Source organism: Pipistrellus hanaki, assembly GCF_964339955.1.
Source record: "Pipistrellus hanaki genome assembly, chromosome: 17".
In the NCBI taxonomy this organism is placed as follows: Eukaryota; Metazoa; Chordata; class Mammalia; order Chiroptera; family Vespertilionidae; genus Pipistrellus; species Pipistrellus hanaki.
In genome coordinates, this window is record NC_140519.1 from 37,704,109 (window position 1) to 37,725,097 (window position 20,989).

At 48.7% G+C, this 20,989-nt stretch overlaps 1 protein-coding gene across 1 annotated transcript; it reads left to right on the plus strand.

Moving 5' to 3' along the window:
• The first annotated feature begins 2,126 nt into the window (after positions 1-2,126).
• On the plus strand, positions 2,127-6,990 carry KCNS2 (potassium voltage-gated channel modifier subfamily S member 2). Its single transcript, XM_084865113.1, has one exon. The coding sequence runs from the start codon at positions 2,213-2,215 to the stop codon at positions 3,650-3,652; it is 1,440 nt and encodes a 479-aa protein (XP_084721239.1). The 5' UTR covers positions 2,127-2,212; the 3' UTR covers positions 3,653-6,990.
• The last annotated feature ends 13,999 nt before the right edge of the window (positions 6,991-20,989 follow it).

Consider the following 20,989-nt stretch of genomic DNA (forward strand, 5'->3'; position numbering starts at 1 on the left):
GGCATTGGCCGGGCCACCTCAGAAGAGATGTGCTTTCCATGGCGGCTCTGATGGCTGCCTGTGAGTCCAGAGCCATGCTACATCTGACCAAGACCTGGGGCCCACCAGCTCTCTGCCAGGCTCACAGGATGTGCTTAGTCCTTGCAAGTCAAGATCATGCAGAAGGACGGAGAAACCAAGGGGAGGAGACTGTGGGTCCATTTCTGAGCGTGGGCCCACCTTTGGGAGCACACTACGGAGGTCAGAGCTCAGATCTGGGCCATAATCTCCCGGAGAATGGGGGACACAGTACTGAGGACCCTGAACTGGACTCACACCCCTCAGTCTCCACTGTGTCAGCACGCACACCCTGTCATTGTCCGCTGAATGCTGCACCGCATGCAGCACCCTGTACACACAGCTAGCTCTCAGCCTCCCATGTGTACATGCACTGCACACATCTCCCCAACCCTCAGAGGTCCCATTCTTATCGAGGCTGCACACAGACCCTGAAAAGTCCTACTATCCTCAGACCACACACACACACACACACACACACAGCTCTGTGCATTCCTTGAAAGCCCACACAGCACACATGCCTATGCACACACACAGTGCCCACACAGAGCTCCCCAACAGAACTCGGTGACTCCTGCCCACGCAGAAGGGGCCTGTGCAAGCTCAGCTGGGCTCGCCCTCAAGCTTCCCTGCCCCCTCTTCTGCCCTTCCGCTGCCTGCCCCAACACCCCTCCGCCCCTCAGCTTCAGGAAACTTTCATCAGGTCGCTAAAGGGGGAACCCCACTTTCATCAGGTCCCTAAAGGGGGAACCCCACAGTTCCTCCGGTTTCTGCCCTCCCGGCTCCCGCCTGAGACCCAGTGGGGAAAGGTCAACGCAGGCGATCCCCTGCTTGAGCTCCGGGAGGAGGGAGGGTGGCTGTAACAGCTGTCACCAGGAGGTGTGTGTGTGTGTGGGGGGGGCATGGGGAAGGTGTCGGCCCTGAGTGGAGCCGGGGGCGCTAAGGGGTGGCCATGACATGCTGGTGGAGAGCAGAGAAGCTGTGGCTGCGGGGGCATCTTTGGCGGCCGCGCCTGGGACCGGGCGCGCGGAGCTGTCCGTTCAGCACCACCGCGAGGGCGCCCGCTCGGCTCCCGCTCCGGCTCCCGCTGGCGCCTGCGGCTCGGCTGTTGTTGCTGTTGGGGATGAAGGGCGCTCCGATCCAGAGAGGTGGCTCTGCGAGCATCGGGGCCAGCAGCCACCTGTGAGCCTTCTGCAACTGCAGGCGGCGGTGGCATCTCCGGCTGGAGACAGGAGGAGCCGCTCGGCGGACCCCGCCCGCCTGCCCGCCGGGCGCACACACAGGCGCGCACACACTCGCATCCGCGCTGCGCACACGCACAGCCACTCGCAGCGGCAGCCGCAGCGATGCCCGCCAGCAGGTTGGGGAAGTTTCCCGCCGCCGGCCCTGGCCACGGGCCCCGGTGCTCGCAGGTAAGCGCTTCCAGAAGGCTCAGGGCGAGCCCTGGAGCCCTGGCCGCTCTGCTGGGTGAGGCTCAGCGCGCGCAGCGCACGCGGCTCGGGGGGCACCGCGACCGGCGGGCAGGGAGGCCCGGGGCGGGGGGCGAGGGGCCTCCAGTCGTGGGGGCTGGACACAGGGGATGCCAGGCCGGCCCCTTACCCCCCAGTCCCCGTTCACAGACTCGCGCAGTGCATTCCCCAGCCTCCCTCCTGAAGCTACGCGCCCCCATCTCGGCCCAGCCCTGCCAGTGCGCATCCCAGCTCCGGTCCCGCCTGTCTGCGGCGAGCGGGCGGGGACGTCTCCTCGGCCCGCCCACGGGCAAGGTCAGCTCGCAGCCCCCTTTGCTCGCAGAGCGGTGGGGGCGCGACTCATGCAGGCGTAAAGGGACCCACAGGACCCCCTGGATGGGGGGCCAGGGAGGGGGGAAGGCCCAGCCATGCTAGTGGAAACATACCCCGCCTCCAGCCTTTCCATGGGAGGGGGCAAAGCCACCCAGAACCACTCCTCCCATCCCATCCCAGTGCCCTTCAGCACCCAGACACCCACCTGGAGGGGACCCTGGAAACTGACGCCAGGGATGGGTGGGGAAGAAGAGAGGGGCACCCAGATTCTGAGCACCCCAAGCTCATCCGATGCGGTTCCCTCCGCTTCCAGGTGTAGCACTCGGGTTCGGGTTCGTGTTCGGGTTCGGTGCCCGAGGCCGGGCGTCTCCAACATGACCCGCCGGAGCCTGTGGGATGTGTCAGAGGAGGCCAACGTGGAGGACGGAGACGTCCGCATCAACGTCGGGGGCTTCAAGAGGCGGCTGCGCTCGCACACGCTGCTGCGCTTCCCGGAGACGCGCCTGGGCCGCCTGCTGCTCTGCCACTCCCGGGAGGCCATCCTGGAGCTCTGCGACGACTACGACGACGCCCAGCGCGAGTTCTACTTCGACCGCAACCCCGAGCTCTTCCCCTACGTGCTGCACTTCTACCGCACCGGCCGGCTGCACGTCATGGCCGAGCTGTGCGTCTTCTCCTTCAGCCAGGAGATCGAGTACTGGGGCATCAACGAGTTCTTCATCGACGCCTGCTGCAGCTACAGCTACCACGGCCGCAAAGTGGAGCCGGCGCAGGACAAGTGGGAGGAGGAGCAGAGCGACCAGGAGAGCACCTCGTCCTCCTTCGACGAGATCCTGGCCTTCTACAACGACGCCGCCAAGTTCGAGGGGCAGCGCCTGGGCCGCGTCCGGCGGCGGCTGTGGCTGGCGCTGGACAACCCCGGCTACTCGGTGCTGAGCCGGGTCTTCAGCATCCTGTCCATCCTGGTGGTGCTGGGCTCCATCATCACCATGTGCCTCAACAGCCTGCCCGACTTCCAGATCCCCGACGGCCAGGGCAACCCGGGCGAGGACCCCCGCTTCGAAATCGTGGAGCACTTCGGCATCGCCTGGTTCACCCTGGAGCTGCTGGCCAGGTTCGCCGTGGCCCCCGACTTCCTCAAGTTCTTCAGGAACGCCCTCAACCTCATCGACCTCATGTCCATCGTCCCCTTCTACGTCACGCTGGTGGTGAACCTGGTGGTGGAGAGCACGCCCACCTTGGCCAACCTGGGCCGGGTGGCCCAGGTGCTGAGGCTGATGCGGATTTTCCGCATCTTAAAGCTGGCCAGGCACTCCACCGGCCTCCGCTCGCTGGGGGCCACCCTCAAATACAGCTACAAGGAAGTAGGGCTGCTTCTGCTCTACCTCTCGGTGGGGATTTCCATCTTCTCCGTGGTGGCCTACACCATCGAGAAGGAGGAGAACGAGGGCCTGGCCACCATCCCCGCCTGCTGGTGGTGGGCCACCGTCAGCATGACCACGGTGGGGTATGGGGACGTGGTCCCCGGGACCATGGCGGGGAAACTGACCGCCTCCGCCTGCATCCTGGCGGGGATCCTCGTGGTGGTCCTGCCCATCACCCTGATCTTCAACAAGTTCTCCCACTTCTACCGGCGCCAGAAGCAGCTGGAGAGCGCGATGCGCAGCTGTGACTTCGGAGACGGGATGAAGGAGGTCCCGTCCGTCAACTTGAGGGACTACTACGCCCATAAGGTTAAGTCCCTCATGGCGAGCCTGACAAACATGAGCAGGAGCTCGCCGAGCGAATTAAGTTTAAATGATTCCCTACAGTAGCAAGGGAGGAGGATGTGTCCTCAAACCCACAATGTTGAGCTGCCCCCCGTGCCTCTGACACAGTCCAGGCACCTTAGGGTGATGGCAGAAGGAGGCGGCCAGCCCCGAAGGGGAGAGATGCATGGGCTACGCAGCCAGGTTGCTTCCACAGTAGTTAGAGTCCTTTCCAGAGGGCGGTGTGTCTGGCACCGTGCCTTCGCGCCTTTCGACGAAATGACACCTCACGGGTGTTTTGCATCACGGGCAATAGAACGTTTTTGCCTTTCTGCTGGATGAATACCCCCCACACAAGAATGCTAACTTTTCTGTTCTCCGTGTTCTCTAGTGCTCGTGGCCCCCAGTACTGTCTGTGAGGTTTCCGTGCTCTTTTTCTAAGGTTGTCGTTGTGAGATCTGTACACAAAGCCCCTTACCTGTCTGTCCAGTGGAAACACGTCTGTGGGGTCAGCAAGGATATGCTGGGATTTTGCTCACGTCACGTGAGAACAGAATCTCAGTGGGGTTTTTTGTTGTTGTTTTTTTGTTCTGTTTTTTAATTCATGGCCTTCATTCGTTTTAATACCAAAACAAGAGAATGTGAAGTTAAGCACACGCCCAACACAAGTCTGTGAGTTGGGTTAGGAATGATAGTAGCTCTGTGATTTGCATGGTCACCTATAGAACACTGTGTGTTGACGTTTATCTCGTAAATGTTGCTCTGTTAACCACGTAGCGAAGATCGAAATTTTTCCCCTAGAACAGCTGCTTTAGGGACAGGGGCTTCCATTAAACATAGGCCAATCAGACTTTTCAAAGGTGGGCCTCTGTCTTTCCTGGGCTGACCGTGCAGGCGTCTGTTTCTGGCTGAGGTTCCCGGTCTAGCTCATTTGACCAAACTTTGCTGTGTCTTAGGGATTAGCATGTTTTTGAAATGTTTGTTCTTTAAAAATGTTTAGAAATAAGGTCGTATCGTCTTTTTCAACTAAAAAGAGGTTTACTGCTGTGTTTTTTCCCTGAGGAACACTGTTGGGTTGCCGGCAAGGCCAGTAATTTAGAAATCTTGTTGCCTATTCTGCAAGCTTGTAAAACGAGAGCCCTTTTATTTCCAAGCAGAAGTTCCTCAGGTAGCTTTGCGTCTAGGATAGAGTATGCTACCTGCAATGCTATGATTCCCTTGGTGTGACGTGGGGATCTGGTGGTGTGGAAGTGTGCACTCAAAATACAGACATGCATGAAAGCTGTGCTGCTTACCCAGGATGGAAACACCACAATTCCCATTTCCATTTCAACTGCCATTTGTTGGAGGAGGGTGGGTAGAGGACGGAAAAAAGGAAAGAGCTGTAAAACAAAGCATCGCTAGTCTCATAAACAATTGTAAACTTCCAGAAAAGCTCAACGCTATTTAAACGGCCTTTAAACTTCTAAATTTGTGTTGAAGGTTGAGAGCTCTCTTCTTCTCCAAAATGCCTCCCCCTCCCCCCTCCTCCTCCTCCTCCTTCTATTGGCACATAACATTGTGAAGGGGAACCTGGGCCCCTTTGTAAGATAGTTCTCCATTATCTTCTAGGTAACCAGATAGCTTTACAGTTGGCTTTCATTATGGTTCGGTCTCTGGAAAGGCTGCAAAATCCAGGAGCCTAAGCATGGAGCTAGGCAGGTGTTTTATCCACAGCTTGGGCCTTCCCTAAACAGGTCCATTTTGTGTCTTGGTTGAGAGTAATGAATACCTCATGGGAGTGTGGTGAGGATCTTGTCAGAAGACTTTGTGTACTTGTAGTTGCCATGGATACCACGGCCCAGGTAATTTGCTGGATGAATGCACTAGTTACATGTGCCCTTGAGTTCCCAGTTCAAATCCTTCCACCAGATGAGCCTGGTGGAGGGTAGGGAGGTGACCTGTCCTGGTGCCTGATGGTCTAACATCTCCATCTGTTTCTCAGAAGCAGGAAAGGGTGAGATGACTTAGGGGCAACGGGCCACCCCGTTCGAAGAGCAGGGTTATTTTTTCAGAATCGACACACGGAGTACTTGGCTTTGGCTGGTGTTTTGGCACTGGAAGGCAGAGAATTTGCAACATCAGCCTTAGCTGCACTGAAGGAAATGATGCCACAAACTTGTGAGGACTCTTCCGTTTGCCCAAACGCGTGGTATCAGGTCACTGAGTGTGGCCACTAGGTCGCTGACCATAGAGTCTGTGAAAAGTGGGGGTAGGGGAGCTCAGTCACTCTCATGAGTATTTTTCTAAATAGGCGGGTTTTACCACCAAAAAAAGGAGACAGCCGTCGTGGTCACTCTTAGCAAACGTGAATGCTGGAATACTTGACTTTTCAATTTGGTAATGACTTGCATTTATCTGGTGCCTTTCACTAGGGTAATCCCAAAGTGCTTTAGAGACTGTCTTTTCACCTCTTGTACATAGACATACTTGTAGGACATTTACTTTGCCCTTCCTGGAAACTTGTCACTTCTGAGCGGGAGGAGACTGTCCTGATTGCATTGAGTTCTCCAGGGGATGGTTTCAGATAAGAGGGAGAGGGAACAGCTCAGCTGGCTTGGACAAGAATCGATTCCCACTAAGGAAGGAGACGGAACAGTGACCCTGGAATGAGTAACCTTCCTCTCGCCTACGGTCCCACCACAGTGTGAAGGTCCCAGGTGCTCCCCACTGGACTTTAATGGGTCTTGCTAGATAACATCTTACATTCTCGTCCCCGGAGCTGATCTGGGAGGGTCAGCGTGACTCTCTGTTCCTGGAGTTAAGGATATGGCTATGAAATGACGTCATTGGCCACCAGGCTGTCAGACTGACCCACACACCTCCTTCGGGGTCACAGCAGAAGCTTCCGACCACTTATCCCAGCTGCTGGCTTGAGAGCAGCTTCCCTCCCAACATCTGGAGGTTGTTTTTCTCAATGCTGTGGGGGCGAATGCACGCACAGGGCTTTTCTCACAGTGGATGGGATGAGCCTTTGGAAAGCGCCGTTTGGGAAGAGATAACTGTGTCTTTGTTGTATAGACACGTATTCCTTATAGGTTTGTGTTTCTGCCAACTTCTCACATTTCCTGGGTTTGCTACCGAAGAGGGGCATGTTGTAATGCCAAGCCGATTTGTAGCTCCCGGGTAGTGATTGGTGTTTAATATTTGGATTTGTTATTTTTACTTATCTTTGTTTCCCAAATAATTGAATGACCTGCTAATTCTTGCCTCATTTCAGAGAAAACGATCTGTTCTGCACTTGGGATAGCAGTGATCTGTACAGGCTGTGTGTTATATCTCCGTGAAGGCTAACTGGTATTTCTTGTGTGTGTTAACAGCATGACTTGTCACAGAATTGTCATTTAAAAACTGAGAGCACTGCCTTTGCCATGTCAGTGTGAACGCTCATTAACGTACCACCGTGCGCACCCTGACACGGCCGCCGCTCCGTCTATCTGATGACTCACTTTAGGCCCCGTGCCTCAACTCCGTGAGGAGGGACACACACTCAGGACTCCGCCTCTGAGCATGTAGATTAAATAGAAAAAGTGATGTATGCTTCCTTAGGCACTTCACTGACACATGGGATGGCAAACACAAGAACGTCCAACGCAGGAGCCTGGCTCCCTGAGAAAGCCTGGGCCTTGTGAGCACAGGGTGGGGAGGAGCAGCTGTTCTTTGTTCTTTGCAGGCACAGGGGAGCGGGGACCCCATTTTTGCCAGGATCTAGAGCCACCATCCCACTTTGTAGAAGGAACAGTCACTTATTCTTAGAGCCGTGCTCAGCACTGGTGAGGGGCCTGCCAGGGACAGCCCTGCCCATCTTAGTGCCATTCCCCCTGCTGGCCTGGTAACCTTCCTGACAGTAATGTGGGTACTGGGTGACTTCAGTGTCCTGGCTGGTTGGTGTGGGTAATGTTGGGGGACACTCAGAACCAGCCCTCAGCACCTACTTAACCCACTAGCGACTTGGGCTCTGAGCCATTCCAAAGGCCACAGTGAATCTGTGAAAAGGTCGCTGGCTAACTGGCTCTGCTCCCATGTAGGCCTTCAATTCTGTGACCTTAGGGTATCACTTGGCCTCTCCAGCAATATGCCATTGCTGCCAAGTGAGAAGCTCAGATGAGCTCATCCTTAAAGGGGCTTAAGCTCCTCCAGGTCATATCTCTGTGTAAAACAGAGTTTCTGCATGCCTCTACATCCTCATTACAGACAGCACACAGATCCGCAATCCACAGTGTGTCTGTAAGCAGAGCAGAGGCTCACACACAGCCTGCGGCTTCCATTTCTCCCTTCAATAGCCAACCACACAGACACCAGTTTCAGGGACAACGACACCAGAGAAAGGCCAGTGTCTGCAGGTGACAAGCTGATGCTCTTAGAAAAAAGCCGTAAACCCTCAAAGACAGGGTCAAGGGGAAAGAGGTACAACAAGGAGGAAAGAGGGAAGCTGTGCCCAGAGCTGGTGCGAGTTCCTCCAGAAGTTAAAGAGAGAAGGAAGAAGCCAGGAAAAACAAAAGAGAAAAGAGGGTGCAGAAGGAGAGCATGAATAAAAGAAAAGGCAGAGAGCAATGAAGGGAGATGAGACAGTAACGTCGGGAGAATAAGAGAGAGTATGCTTAGCCACGTTATTTTAGGCCTTTTGTTGGATTCATTTTATTTTCAGTAACACCCACCAGAGGCCTCCTGAGAGGTAGCTACTGCTACAGTCAACTTCCACCCTCTCTACCTGCCACCTCAACTCCCTCCCCAGAGAAGGACGCACAGTCTGGTAGAACAGGCATATGGGCACCACTAAAAGCCTTTTGGGGGAAGAGGGCAGAGAAAGACATACGAAAAGGAAGGGAAAAATTCTTCCTCAAGAAGATGAGACTTCTGGGTTATACACAGAAAGAGGACCAGGTGTTGGCCAGGCATGGGGGGTGTTACTTAGGGCTGGGAACAGAGAGATGGAGGGAAGTGAAAGGGAAGACTCCTTCACAAACAGGGACCTACACAGGCCAAGACCAGGAGGCCCAGGCCGGCCCGCATGTGTGAGGCACATGTGAGGCAGCGTGGCTGAAAAGAAGCAGGGCCCACACCGTCCAGAGAACAGCCAGGGGCAGGGCTTGGCTTCTTTCTTTGTCACTGGGTGCTAATGCCTGTGGAACGTGACTCTGGCAGCAGCCTGGAGGCGAAGGAGAGGCCAGCAGACCTATCTGAGATCATTGCCGTAGTGCAGGTTGCACAGAAGGGAGTGGGCTGAGGAGGAAGGGGCAGAGCCAGTTGCCAAGGAGATAGACTCTACAGGCTCCATCACCAACCAACCAGATGTGGGGATGAGGAAGAGGGAGTCCTGGGATGCCCTCTGGGTTTCTGACTTAACTGGTGACTGGGTGGAGGGGTGGAGGGTGGTGCTGCGAAGAGAGACGGGGAACACGTGGTTGGTTCCCCTTCCAGAGACTGAGCAGTGCTGCCTACGTGCCTGGGGGACACAGATAGAGGTGTGTGGAGGGCAGAGGGAAGTGTGAGACCAGATCATCAACTGAGCAATGAAGATGAGACCATGAGCGAGGTGGCCCAGCACGGTACAGAGAGAGAAACAGAAGAGACATGGGCCCCAGCAGAGCACTGGTGGGAGAGGGGCAGCTGGAGAAAGCAGTGAGGTCCAAGGCTGGGCTTTTCTCTGTTGGCCCAATATCTTATTTCTCACTTTCCCCAAGAAATGAGTGATCTCTGCTGGTAACCTCAGCTTTCCTCTTTCCTCATTTCCTTATTTTACCCATGTGGCCACTGCTCCCACCACGCTTTCCACACTACTCTCTTGAAGGTCACCGGTGCTTACCTAACTCCTAAAAGCAAATCCAGTGGCCCTTTCCCAGTTCTCAGGTTCCCCCAAACTCTTTGACCCGACAGACCAATCTCTAAACTCTTTGTATTCCCTCCTCTCTGATCTCGGGACACTGCACAGTGCTGGTTCTCCAATGGGCTCTGCTTCCCTTCTCCCATCCCCACTGGGTCTTCATCCTCCCAACCCTCTTCATCATACCTTTTCCCTAAACTTCTGTCCTTAGCAGCCTGCGGCACCCTTCACCCGAGTCATGGCCTCAACTGGTCTGCAAATGACGCATGTGTCTCCTTGTCTGACCCCACGTCCCTCCCGAGCCCCACACACATTACCCACGTGCGTTTGGAAGTCGCCATGTCTAAGAACAGACTCACCTTCACTCCAGACTTGCTCTTCTCCAGCCTTCTCCATCGCCTCTGAGAACGGGACCGCAGTGCTCCAGCCACTCAGGCTGAAATGCCAGTCATCGTTGAATCCTCTCCTTTTACTTGCCATAGCAATCATTTCTTGACAGCTGACTAATTGCCAAGAACCATGTCAGACATAGGGAAAATAAGGGAAAATAAATTAAAAGGTGTTGCTTAGAGCCCTTACGCAGTATAGGCTTCGCAGCCACTTTACTGTGCATTGGAATCATCTGGGGAGATTAAAGTGTAGATTTCTGGGCACCAGTCCATTAACAAAGCCGGACTCTCGGGGTGGCCCCAGGAATCCGCCCTCGGGAAGCTCCCCGGTGATTCGGATGCAAGAGGTTTTCAGGGCCTCACCAAGAAACCGTATCAAGGACATCCGGACAGTCCTCCCCCTCTCCTCATTCCCGCACCCAGTAGGACAGCAGGTTTTATCAATGCTTCCTTCCCAAGATGCACACATCGGTCCCTTTGTGTGGATTCTCAAGGCTCCCAGTGCACTTCAGTCCTTGTTAACTCACTTGTTGTTCATTTCCCACAGAGTCATGCCCAGGCTCCCCATCCAACCCATCCTCTCAGCCCCTTCCAGGCTGTTCTCTCCCCTTCCTGTGCCCCAGGCTTCCTTCGCTCCTGTGGGGCTATGGTGACTACACTGCAGGCAGGACGGTCACAGCTGAGGAGGCGAGAAGTCTGCATGGGCCCATGGAGGCTGAGGACAGAGAACAGGGCTCCTTTAGGAAGGAGTTGCCTGTCCATGGGGTTTCCAGGGACAGGCCTGAGGGACCTCAGAGAATTCTAAGCAGGGACACACAGAGTTGACAGCACCAAGGGCCGGAAATGCGGGGTGACCAGGGACACTATCTGTCTCCTAAAGAGACCCGTGGCCTGCCCAGCACTTTGTTACCTCTGGGCACGGGGGCTGTGCTGTGAGGCTGGCACTTGGGGGAATATGGTAGCAACAGAATTGGGGGACCTCAGGGAGGTTTTTTTCCACTCAAAACGCCGCCTACATCTCCAGACATTTAAAGAACTCCGAGCTATTTTCAGACCTCCTAGGAAAAGAACCGAGGTGTTAGCAGTCAGACACCCATCCAACCGTTTCCTACGGGGAGAGCTGCCACGACTCACTTTTGATCTGAGGGCTTTGTAGGGATTTTCCTGACAGACGCTGCAGGCCAGCGGGGGCTGACTGCCGGAGGGCTGCCCCCTGGTCCCGGGCTCAGGGTCAGCGATGACAAAGGCCGCCAGCGCCACGGGGTCGCAGCCTGTATTCCTTTTTGTGGAACACGAGGGGGCCAGGAGGGTGCCCGCAGTGCACAGACCCCAGGGGCACCTGGGGCTTTCTTCCTGCCGCTCAGGTCTGAGAGGTGAGGGCTGCCTCTGCAGGGAGAGATGTGGGGAACGGATGCAGCCCCAGAAGTGTCCTGGGCTCCTCCTCATGGCGCCGACGTGCCTTCACTCTGCCTGGAACCTGGGGACAAACGATTTAAGACATTTCAATGTGTTGCTATGTAATCTGGCCAATTTTAAAACATGAGATCACGGATTGTCCAGTAACCTTCTCATTTTCAAAAAAATCCTTCCCATGCTAAAAAGTAAAATAAACATCCCAGCCAGACCGAGGTGTCCTCCTGACCTTGGCATTTATCTGACCTTTTCACCCCTTCCCCCGGAATATGCAAATGTAGTGAAGCTCTCCTCCAGCAGGGCCCTCTGAGCCTGAGCTCTGAGCCTGCGCCCAAGGACTGGCTTGTGTTGATCTTTCAGGGATGAGCTTGATGCCTGGAAAGTGGGATGTGCAGATGTCACGCATTTGGAGAGACTAGAGAGCCAGCCTCTGCAAACAGGGCAGGAAAGGAACCAAGAGGCAGACATCAACAGAGAGTCACTGTTAGGCAGGGCTCTGTGCTGAGTGGAAGGACCTCCCTGTGTGCCCTAAGCCCCCAGGTCTTCCACATGTGTCACTGGGTGGCCCTTCAGGGAGCAGGTGTGTGTCTGGGTGTGTATATATGTGTGTGTGTGTGTGTGCGCGCGCGCGCGCGCCTGTGCATGTGTCTATCTTGTTCTTTTATAACCACCTCAATATATAAGGAAATGAATCTGCTTTACATTGTACAGAGTAAGAGTAGCCTTTTTCTCTCCCAGAAGAAGCTGTTGTTGCCTTTCAGCCAAATTGGCAATAGCTACTCTAGCCAAATATTGTATACATGGAGTGGCCAGATTATGATGATCTCTGGACGCATAATCATCTGGCCACTCAGTGTATTTGTATCTCAGATGGTTACCAAAAGTATTCTAGACTTTTGCTGGAGATGAACCACCTATTTGCCCTGAGCTTTCTATCAGCCAGGGCAAAGGGGAAAACTGAGCAGGTGCATGATTTACAGTATCTTTGACATCAAATAAATGAGGTACTCAAGAGAAGTAACACTGAATGGCCAATTATGCGTTCAGGGATCATAATAATCTGCCACTCAGTGTATATTTGTATATACTGTGTATACTTGTATATATTTGTATGTATTATATATATTTGCTGTCATTGCTTTGGATAAATGTCAAGGAACCCAGCAAGACTTCAGGATTCATTGAACAAGAATAAGAACTATCAACTCATTGGATTTATGTGAAATTGAAATAAATTTGTATTAAGTACTTGAAAAGCATTGTTTGGACTTAAGTGACTGCCTGTCAGGTACAAAATCTGAACCAGCCCAACTGGTGTGACTCAGTGGTTGAGCATTGACCCAGGAACCAAAAGGTTGCTGGTTTGACTCCTGGTCAGGGCTGCGGACTCCATCACCAGTAGGGGACATGCAGGAGACAGCTGATCAATGATATTTCTCCCTGTCCCTCTCTCTTCCCCTCCTTCCCTCCCACCTTTCTCTCTCTCTCTCAAAAAAAAAATTTTTTTTTTAAAAAAACCCAAATGTGAATCATATCCCAAGTTACTCCTGAACTTGTTAATGCAATTAATTTAACCTGAAAATCAAAAAGCCTTGCTGAAACTTGTCAAGGCCCAGGCTCACTAGTCCATTGATATCAGGTATTCATTTTCAAAGACCACATTCTAAGCGTGTCAACAGATTTACAGTCATCAGCTGGTGTGCCTTTAAAACAAACTTCCCTCCCCATTACCAAAGGTCAGCAGAGAACGAACCCATGACTTTGCACAGACTCATGAATAATGAACAGTTCTCCACTTCAGAGTCCTCGGTGCAGCTTGCTTCTTAACATCAAAGGCTTGGGTGGCAAGTGCTGTTCTGTCTTCTCATTTGCATGTTTTTGCTTAGAATCGTCCCTCCTTAAGCAGGAACGAAAGCTGTCATGGGAAAGACGGGAAGGAACACAGCTGCGGCGCTGCCCCCACCAGCACACTCGCCTTCATGGGAACATTCGAGGGAGAGTGTTTGGAAGCGGAGCGCTTTAGCATCAGGTTTTATTTAGCTTCCACTCACATTAATTAGTTCACCTTGGAAAATTCTCTAAAAATCTAAAACACAACTGGTTGCAGGCACTGCATTCTCTACCAGAAAACATTTAAAACTCATTAGCGCTTAGTGCTTTCTCATCCAACGGAAGGAAATTGTTTTTCTATCGAGGAAATGTCGGGTATGGCACTGTTTTGTAACTTTTGGTTACAATCGTGACGGCTATCATGCCAAGAAAGCCCATTTCTCTTTGCTGCCCTCCACTTATTCCCTTCATATCCCTTCCTTTGCGTTCAGACTCCGAAGTGCTCATGAATAGAACAATGAAAGTGGGGGGGGGGAAACGAGAGGTCAACAGGCTCGTTGAGGGATTCTGACCTGTTGGCTGACCTGGGGCTGGAGGAGGCCTGGCCAGCCTGAATCAGTGTCCGTGTAGCTGTGATTGGAACCGGTGGCTGAGGGCCAGGGGCATCCTGGTGTTCCCTGCCTTAGCTCGTTCCCAGCAGGAAGGACAGGGGTGACCTCAGTCTCAGGAGCCTCCTACCCCGGAGCCCCCTCTCCTCCTGGTGGTGACACTCACATGGGGAAGATTCCAGCAGGGTTCTAGGTTCGGGACCAGAACAACAAATCCCCTTGACACATACATACCCGTGTTTCCCCGAAAATAAGACCTAGCGCATGGAAAGATAATACAATACATCCCCTGAAAATAAGACCTAGCACAATTTTGGGAGAAAAAAAATAATATAAGACACTGTCTTATTTTCGGGGAAACAGGGTATTAGCTCATGTGACAGACATAAGAGCCCTAGTCTTCTAGGGCTATGTATGATGGGAGAATCATACATGACAAGGGGCCAGATCCTTTAAACCAGGGTGGGGAGCACCGGGCCCGCAGGCCATGGAAGACTCACAAAACCATTTGGAATGGCCCTGCCAAGGCAACTGCAGGTGGGACTCAGAATTCAATGAATCCAGGAGCTTTTCTCACAGCCACGTAGTTTGTTAAGTGAACTAGATGAAGCGAATGATGTTATAAATACCCAAATGGCCCTTGGCAGGAGGAAGGCACCCCACCCCTGCAGTGCAAGGACTTACGCCTCCAGATATTTACCTTCTATTTGAAAATCTTTTCAGATTTTATACAGGATCAGGGGAATGTACACATGCGGACATGGAGAAAAGGTACAGATCTGCTAATGGTCCTCTCCTAAATTTAAAATACCAGCAGGTGGGCTTAGCAACACTAACATCCTAAAGCCAGACCTCCTGTGTTTACCAGGCCTTTGGTCCAGCGGAAAAGGCAACAGTTTTGGAAACATTCAAACTGGGAGCTGAGAGTTCACGCTGGTATTGATTAGTTTTGTAACCTCATTTAATCTCTCTGATCCTTTCTTCTCTGAGGAAAAAGACTGCATCTTGTTGTGAAGATCTGAGATACTCTATCAAAAGCGCATGGCTTAGATGACAGCATCCTAGTTGATATTATTACTGTTGCTATTGTGATTATCTGGATGTAAGGAGACAGATTAGCTTGGATGACTAACGATGACAATTTTGCTGTTTGAGCTAATCTCATTCAATGAAACTTTATTTACTACCAATTAAATTTAATATCCTGGTCGGCACTGTGGAGAAACAAGATGGATAAACACCAAGGCTCTGCTTTGCAAAAGTCTTATAACCCAGAAATCAGATACATAATGGTAAGAGTTTGGAAGCAGTTAAGCTGGCGGAAGAAGGGACAATAATAAGGCAATAATGTGAGATTAGTTATGTCAGTTGGGTCTGGAATGCCAGGAGGCAGAGTTCAGGCTGAACGTGGTGGGTGAAGTTCAGTGAGTAGAAGAGTGACCCCAAAGTCAGAATTTTAATTTAAGGAGCTTCATTGAGAGGGAAGAATGGAGGCAGGGGGCCTGGACAATGATGGTCCAGTGTGAGAACAGGTGGCACTGCTCTTCCAGGCTGGTGGGAGACTGAGTTGGTCATTAGCTTTCTCCCGTGGGGTCTGTGACTCAGGGGAGTGGTGGCCTGAGGCTGAAGGTGTTTTCTGTGGGTGTGACATAGCGAGAAGGGGACAGACTCCCTGGAGGACAGGCCACCAGTCATTGGCATCGACTATCCAACTAAAGTACACAAGCACCCTGCATCCAGATCTGATCACATTGCCAAACAGGGGGGGAAAAAAAATGGTTCTCTAATTAGACCCCAGATTTCTGCGGTTTGGGGTCAAAAAAAGAGAGCATCTAGTACTCCAAAACAGCATTTCAATGAAATGCCTCATTAACACCTGTGCCTAACAACAGCTTTGTAATACAATATAACTCCAATTTTTTTAAATTGATGTTCTATTTAGAATGTAGTAGCATTAGTGTTATCAGGATTTATTTTAGTCATCCATCTTTAACATACAGGCTAGGAAAGTAATGTAGCATTCTTATTGAATGCTAAGGTGTCAGTAATTGGGAAAGATTTCCTCTAAGTCAAAAACATCTTATTAATATATTATACTAGAGGCCCGAAGCACAAAGATTTGTGCAAGAATGGGCCTTCCTTCCCCTGGCTGCGGGCACCACCTTCACTGCAGCTGGAGCTGCCTTTTCGCTCTGGCCTGCAGATGCTTTTCTGCCTTCCCACGCTGCCCAGGGGCTCAGAGCAGCTGGGGTGGTGCAAAACGCCTATTGCCATGGCAATGACACAAGCATCCTGCCCTGCCTCGGCCACTCAGCGATTGCATATGCAAATTAACCCAACACCTTTGTTGGGTTAATTTGCATACTCACTCCTGATTGGCTGCTGGGTGTCACGAAGGTATAGTCAGTTTGCATCTTACTCTTTTCTTAGTGAGGTAATTTCCATTAGAGAACCTACATATCCTTCAGGGAGTAGAGAGTAATTTTAAACCTTGGGCATGTGATTCCATAAATAAGCAGAGGAAAGAAATACAAAAACATGTAAATAATATATGCGTCTGACACATAGTAAGTGTCCCAAATAACACATATTATTCTCTGGTATATATGGCAAAATTAGCTCATTTTTTGAACACACAACTATTTAAGCCAAAATAAGCTAAGTATATTGTAAGTCTGTAGAAACATGTAATCAAAATTCATTAAATCAAAGGAAAAAAAACTTTCTCATTTACAGAACAACATATTCAACCACGCTGGTTTTTCAGCAAGACGAAACCCCCACTCATTAGCTCCAGTCACAGTTACAACACTATATTTATTAAAGAATGAGGGTGTGCAGAAAGTACATGCCTATTTTTGGAACATTCTCAGCAACCAAGGTTAAAATAATGAGGCTTCTTCATCTTCAATTTAGCTTGAATTTATTTATTTTATTAAACTTATTCGAGTGTCATTGGTTCATGAGATCATACAGGATTCAAGTGTACATTTCGATGACACATGATCTGTATATTGCATTGTGTGCCCATCACTCACAGTCAAATCATCTTCTGTCACATATATTTGGCCCCCTCTGCCCTTTAGTCCCCTCCATCCTGCTTCCCTCTGGTGACAACCATATTGTTGTCTGTGTCCAGAAGTTTAGGTTTTATAGCCCACGAATGAGTGAGATCAGATGGTTCTTAGCTTTTTCTGACCAACTGATTTCGCTTAGCTTAATAGTCTCAAGGTCCATCCATATTGTCACAAATAGCAGTACTTCATCTTTTTTTTATGGCTGAGTAGTATTTCATAATATATATGTATCACCTCTTCTTTATCCAATGGAAACACTGGCTGTTTCCATATCTTGGCTATGGTGAATAATGCTGCAAAGAACATAGTGTGTATATATCTTTGCAAATAAATGTTTTCAATTTTTTGGGGGGGTAGATACCCAAAGAGGGGTTGCTGGATCCTATAGTAACTGTACTCTTAATTTTTTGAGGGACCTCCATACTGTTTGCCGTAGAAGCTGTAACAGTTTACATTCTCACCAATAGTGAGTGAGCATTCCTTTTTCTCCACAACCTCCCCAACTCTTATTGTCTTGTTGATTATAGCCATCCTAACAGGCGTGAGGTGGTATCTCATTGTAATTTTGACTTGCAACCACTAGTGAGGTTGAACACCTTTTCATGTACCTGTCACCTATTTGTATGTTTTCTTAGGAGAGCATCTACTCCGGTCTTCTGTCCATTTTTAAAGTTGGGTGGTTTGGTGTTGAGTTGTATGAGTTTTTTATATATTTTGGATATTAACCCCCTACTGGAGCTGTTGTTTACGAATATCTTCTCCCATCCAGTTGGTTGCCTTTGTTGTTGTTAATTCTCACCTGAGGATATTTTCCCATTGATATTTAGAGAGAGAGAGAAAAGGAGAGAGAGAAAGAAACACTGATGTGAGAAACGTTCCTCTGCTGCCTTCCATATGCTTCCCGACTGGGATCAAACCTACAACCCAGGTATGTATCCTGACCAGGAATCAAACTAGCAATCTCTCAGTGCATGAAGCAACACTCAACCAACTGAGCCATTCTGGTCAGGCACATTGATTTATTTTTGGCTTTACTTCCCTTGCTTTTGGGGTCAAATTTACAAAATCTTCTCTAAGACCAAGGTCCATAACTTTAGTAACTATGTTTTCTTCTATGTAACTTATTGTTTTAGATATTATAGTTAGGTCTTTGATCCATTTTGAATTAATTTTTGTACATGGGTACAAACTGTAATCTGGATTCACTTTTTTTTTTTTTGCATGCAGCTTTACAATTTCCCAGCACCTTTTATCGAATAGGTTTTTCCCCATTGTATGTTTTTGGCTCCTTTGTCAAAAATTAGTTTCCCATACACATATGGTTTTATTTCTGGGCTCTCAATTCTGTTCCATTGGTCTGTGTATCTGTTCTTCTGTCTACACCCATGCTGTTTTGATTATTGTAGCTCTGTAGTATAATTTGAAGTCAATGAGTGTGACTCGTCTGGCTTCATTCTTTTTCCTCAGGTTTGTTTTGGCTATTCTAGTCTTTTGTGGTCCCATACAAATCTGATGGTTTTTTATTCTATTTCTTAAAAAAAAAGTCATTGGGATTTTGATGGGGATTGCATTAAATCCCCATATTTCTTTGGGTAATATGGACATTATAACTATGTTGATTCTTCCAACCCATCAACATGGAATATCTTTCCATTTCAATGTGATTTTTCACTCTCTTTTAATAAAGCTTTGTAGTTTCCAGTACTGTATATAGGTTCTTCACATCCTTTGTTAACTTTATTCCTAGGTATTTTATTTTGTTTTTTCGGTTGCAATTGCAAAAGGATATTTTTTTCATTTCCTTTTCTGAAATTTTTTTTGATAGTATAGAAATGCAGTGAATTTTTGTATATTGATTTTGTATCCTGAACTTTATTATATTTGTTTATTGTTTCTAATAGTTTTTTTGGTGGAGTCTTTAGGGTTTTCTATATACAGAATCATGTCATCTGCAAAAAGTGAGTTTTACTTCTTTCTTCCCAGTTTGGATGCCTTTATTTCTTTATCTTGCTTGATTGTTCTGGCCAGGACTTCCAAGCACTATGCTGAATTAGAGTGGTGAGAGGAAGAGCTTTCAGTTTTTCAGTGTAGAGCATGATATTAGCTGAGGGTTTGTTAAATATGGTTTTTATTATGTTGAGGAACTTTCCTTCCATACCGATTTGAATGTTTTAATCATAAATGGATGTTGTATTATGAAATGCTTTTTCTGCATTTAATGTTAAGATCATATGACTTTTGTCCTTTCTTTTGTTAATGTGGTGTATTACATTGATTGATTTGCAGGTGTTGCCCCTGAATAAACTCCACTTAATTGTGACGTTTTGTTTTGTTTTTTAAATGTCTTGTGTATTCGATTTCCTAGTATTTTGTTTAGGATTTCTGCATCTGTATTCCTCAGAAATACTGGTCTACAGTTTGCTTTTTTGTGTGTGTAATCCTTGCCTGGTTTTAGTATCAGGGTTATGTTAGCTATATAAAATTTGTTAGGAACTATCACCTCTTCTTCAATTTTTTGGAAGAGTTTGAGAAGCATAGGTATCCAGTTTTTGAATGTTTAGTATAATTTCCTAATGATGCCATCTTGTCTTGGACTTCTATTTTGATGGTTGTTTCAATTTTTCCACTGTTGATCAGTCTATTTAGATTTTCTAATTCTTTATGATTCAGTCAAGGAAGGTTATATATTTCTAGGAACTAATCCATTTCTTCTAGGTTATTGAATTTGGTGGCATATAATCTTTCATAGTATTTTAGTATGATCCTTTCTATTTGTGATGTCTATGGTACCTTCTCTTTCATTTCTAATTTTGTTTATATGAGTCTTTTGTCTTTTTTCCTTAGTGAGTCTAGCCAGGACTTTGTCAATATTAATATTTTCCAAGAACCAGCTCTTTGTTCTATTCATTTTTTGAATTAATTTTTTGTTTTGTTTTCTATTTCATTTAGTTTTGCTCTAAATTTTATGATTTCCTTTCTTTTTCTGACTTGGGGCTGCTTTGCTCTTCTTTTTCTAGTTCGATAAGATGTAATGTTAGACTGTTCGGATTTTTCTTGGTTCTTGAGACAGATTTGTAATGATATAGACTTCCCTTTTATTACTGCTTTCACTGCATCCCAAAGGTTTTGGTATGTCGTACTGTCATTCTTATTTGTCTCTATATATTTTAATCTCACCTTTTCTTTCTTCTTTGATGCAGTCTTTTTTTAGTAGTAGGTTGTTTAATCTCTACATATTTGTGAGTATTTTAAAAGCTTATTTTTTGCAGTTGATTTCTAATTCCAAAGCATTGTGGTCAAAGAATAGGCTTGATATGATTTCAACCTCCTTGAATTTGTTGAGGCTACTTTTGTGACCAACATATGGTCTATCCTTGAGAATGTTCTATGTGCGCTGGAGAAATATGTAACATCTGACGCTCTGGGATGAAAGGCTCTGTGTCAATTATATCCATTTGGTCAAACGTGTCATTGAAGTCTATTTCTTTATTGATTTTCTGTTTGGGTGAGCTATCTTGAGCCGACAGTGGAATATGTAGGTGCCTTTGTTGCTTTGCCTTCCCAGCAATGGCGACCAGCAGACCTCCATGGTCCTGGGATTAGTTGAAGAGTGAGCCCTTCGCTCTGGGAAAGTGTTTCTTTAGGACCAGTTCTCAGGTTTGCAGACGATGTGCTCTGCAACCCGACACAAAGGGAGGAGCGCTCTGGGAGATGAAGGAAGGCACCAGGCAGGCTCCCTGGCTTGGTTTCTGTCTGGAATGTTGATTTCCAGGCACCGTGGCTGTGCTCACTGGGCTCAGCAGCAGCTTGTTCCTGCCCACTCCTGCAGGAATGCTCACTAACTCCCATGGCTCTTCCCAGCTGCCACAACCCGATTCCTCCCCTCTCCCTGCTGAGCCCCACAGTAAGCTCTGGGCTGCATCTGTGGCTCCTCTGAATTCTCCCTCCTTGAAGAGGCTGCTTCTCAAACTCATTAAAATTAATTGAAAACTCTCTTTCCTAAACATCACAATTAATCAAGGCTTACCTACACTCGAGGGTTTCTTTCATGGTTTTTGGCTCCTCAAAACTTAATGTTAAGTTCCATTTTTTTTCCTGATTGGTGGGGACAGAGGGTGAGAAGATAGGAAAAAAATTTAAAACAGATTATCTATCCTAAACTGTTCTACAGCTTCCTAAGGCTCTAAAATTAAACAATGCCCATTGTGCTTAATTCTCTAAAA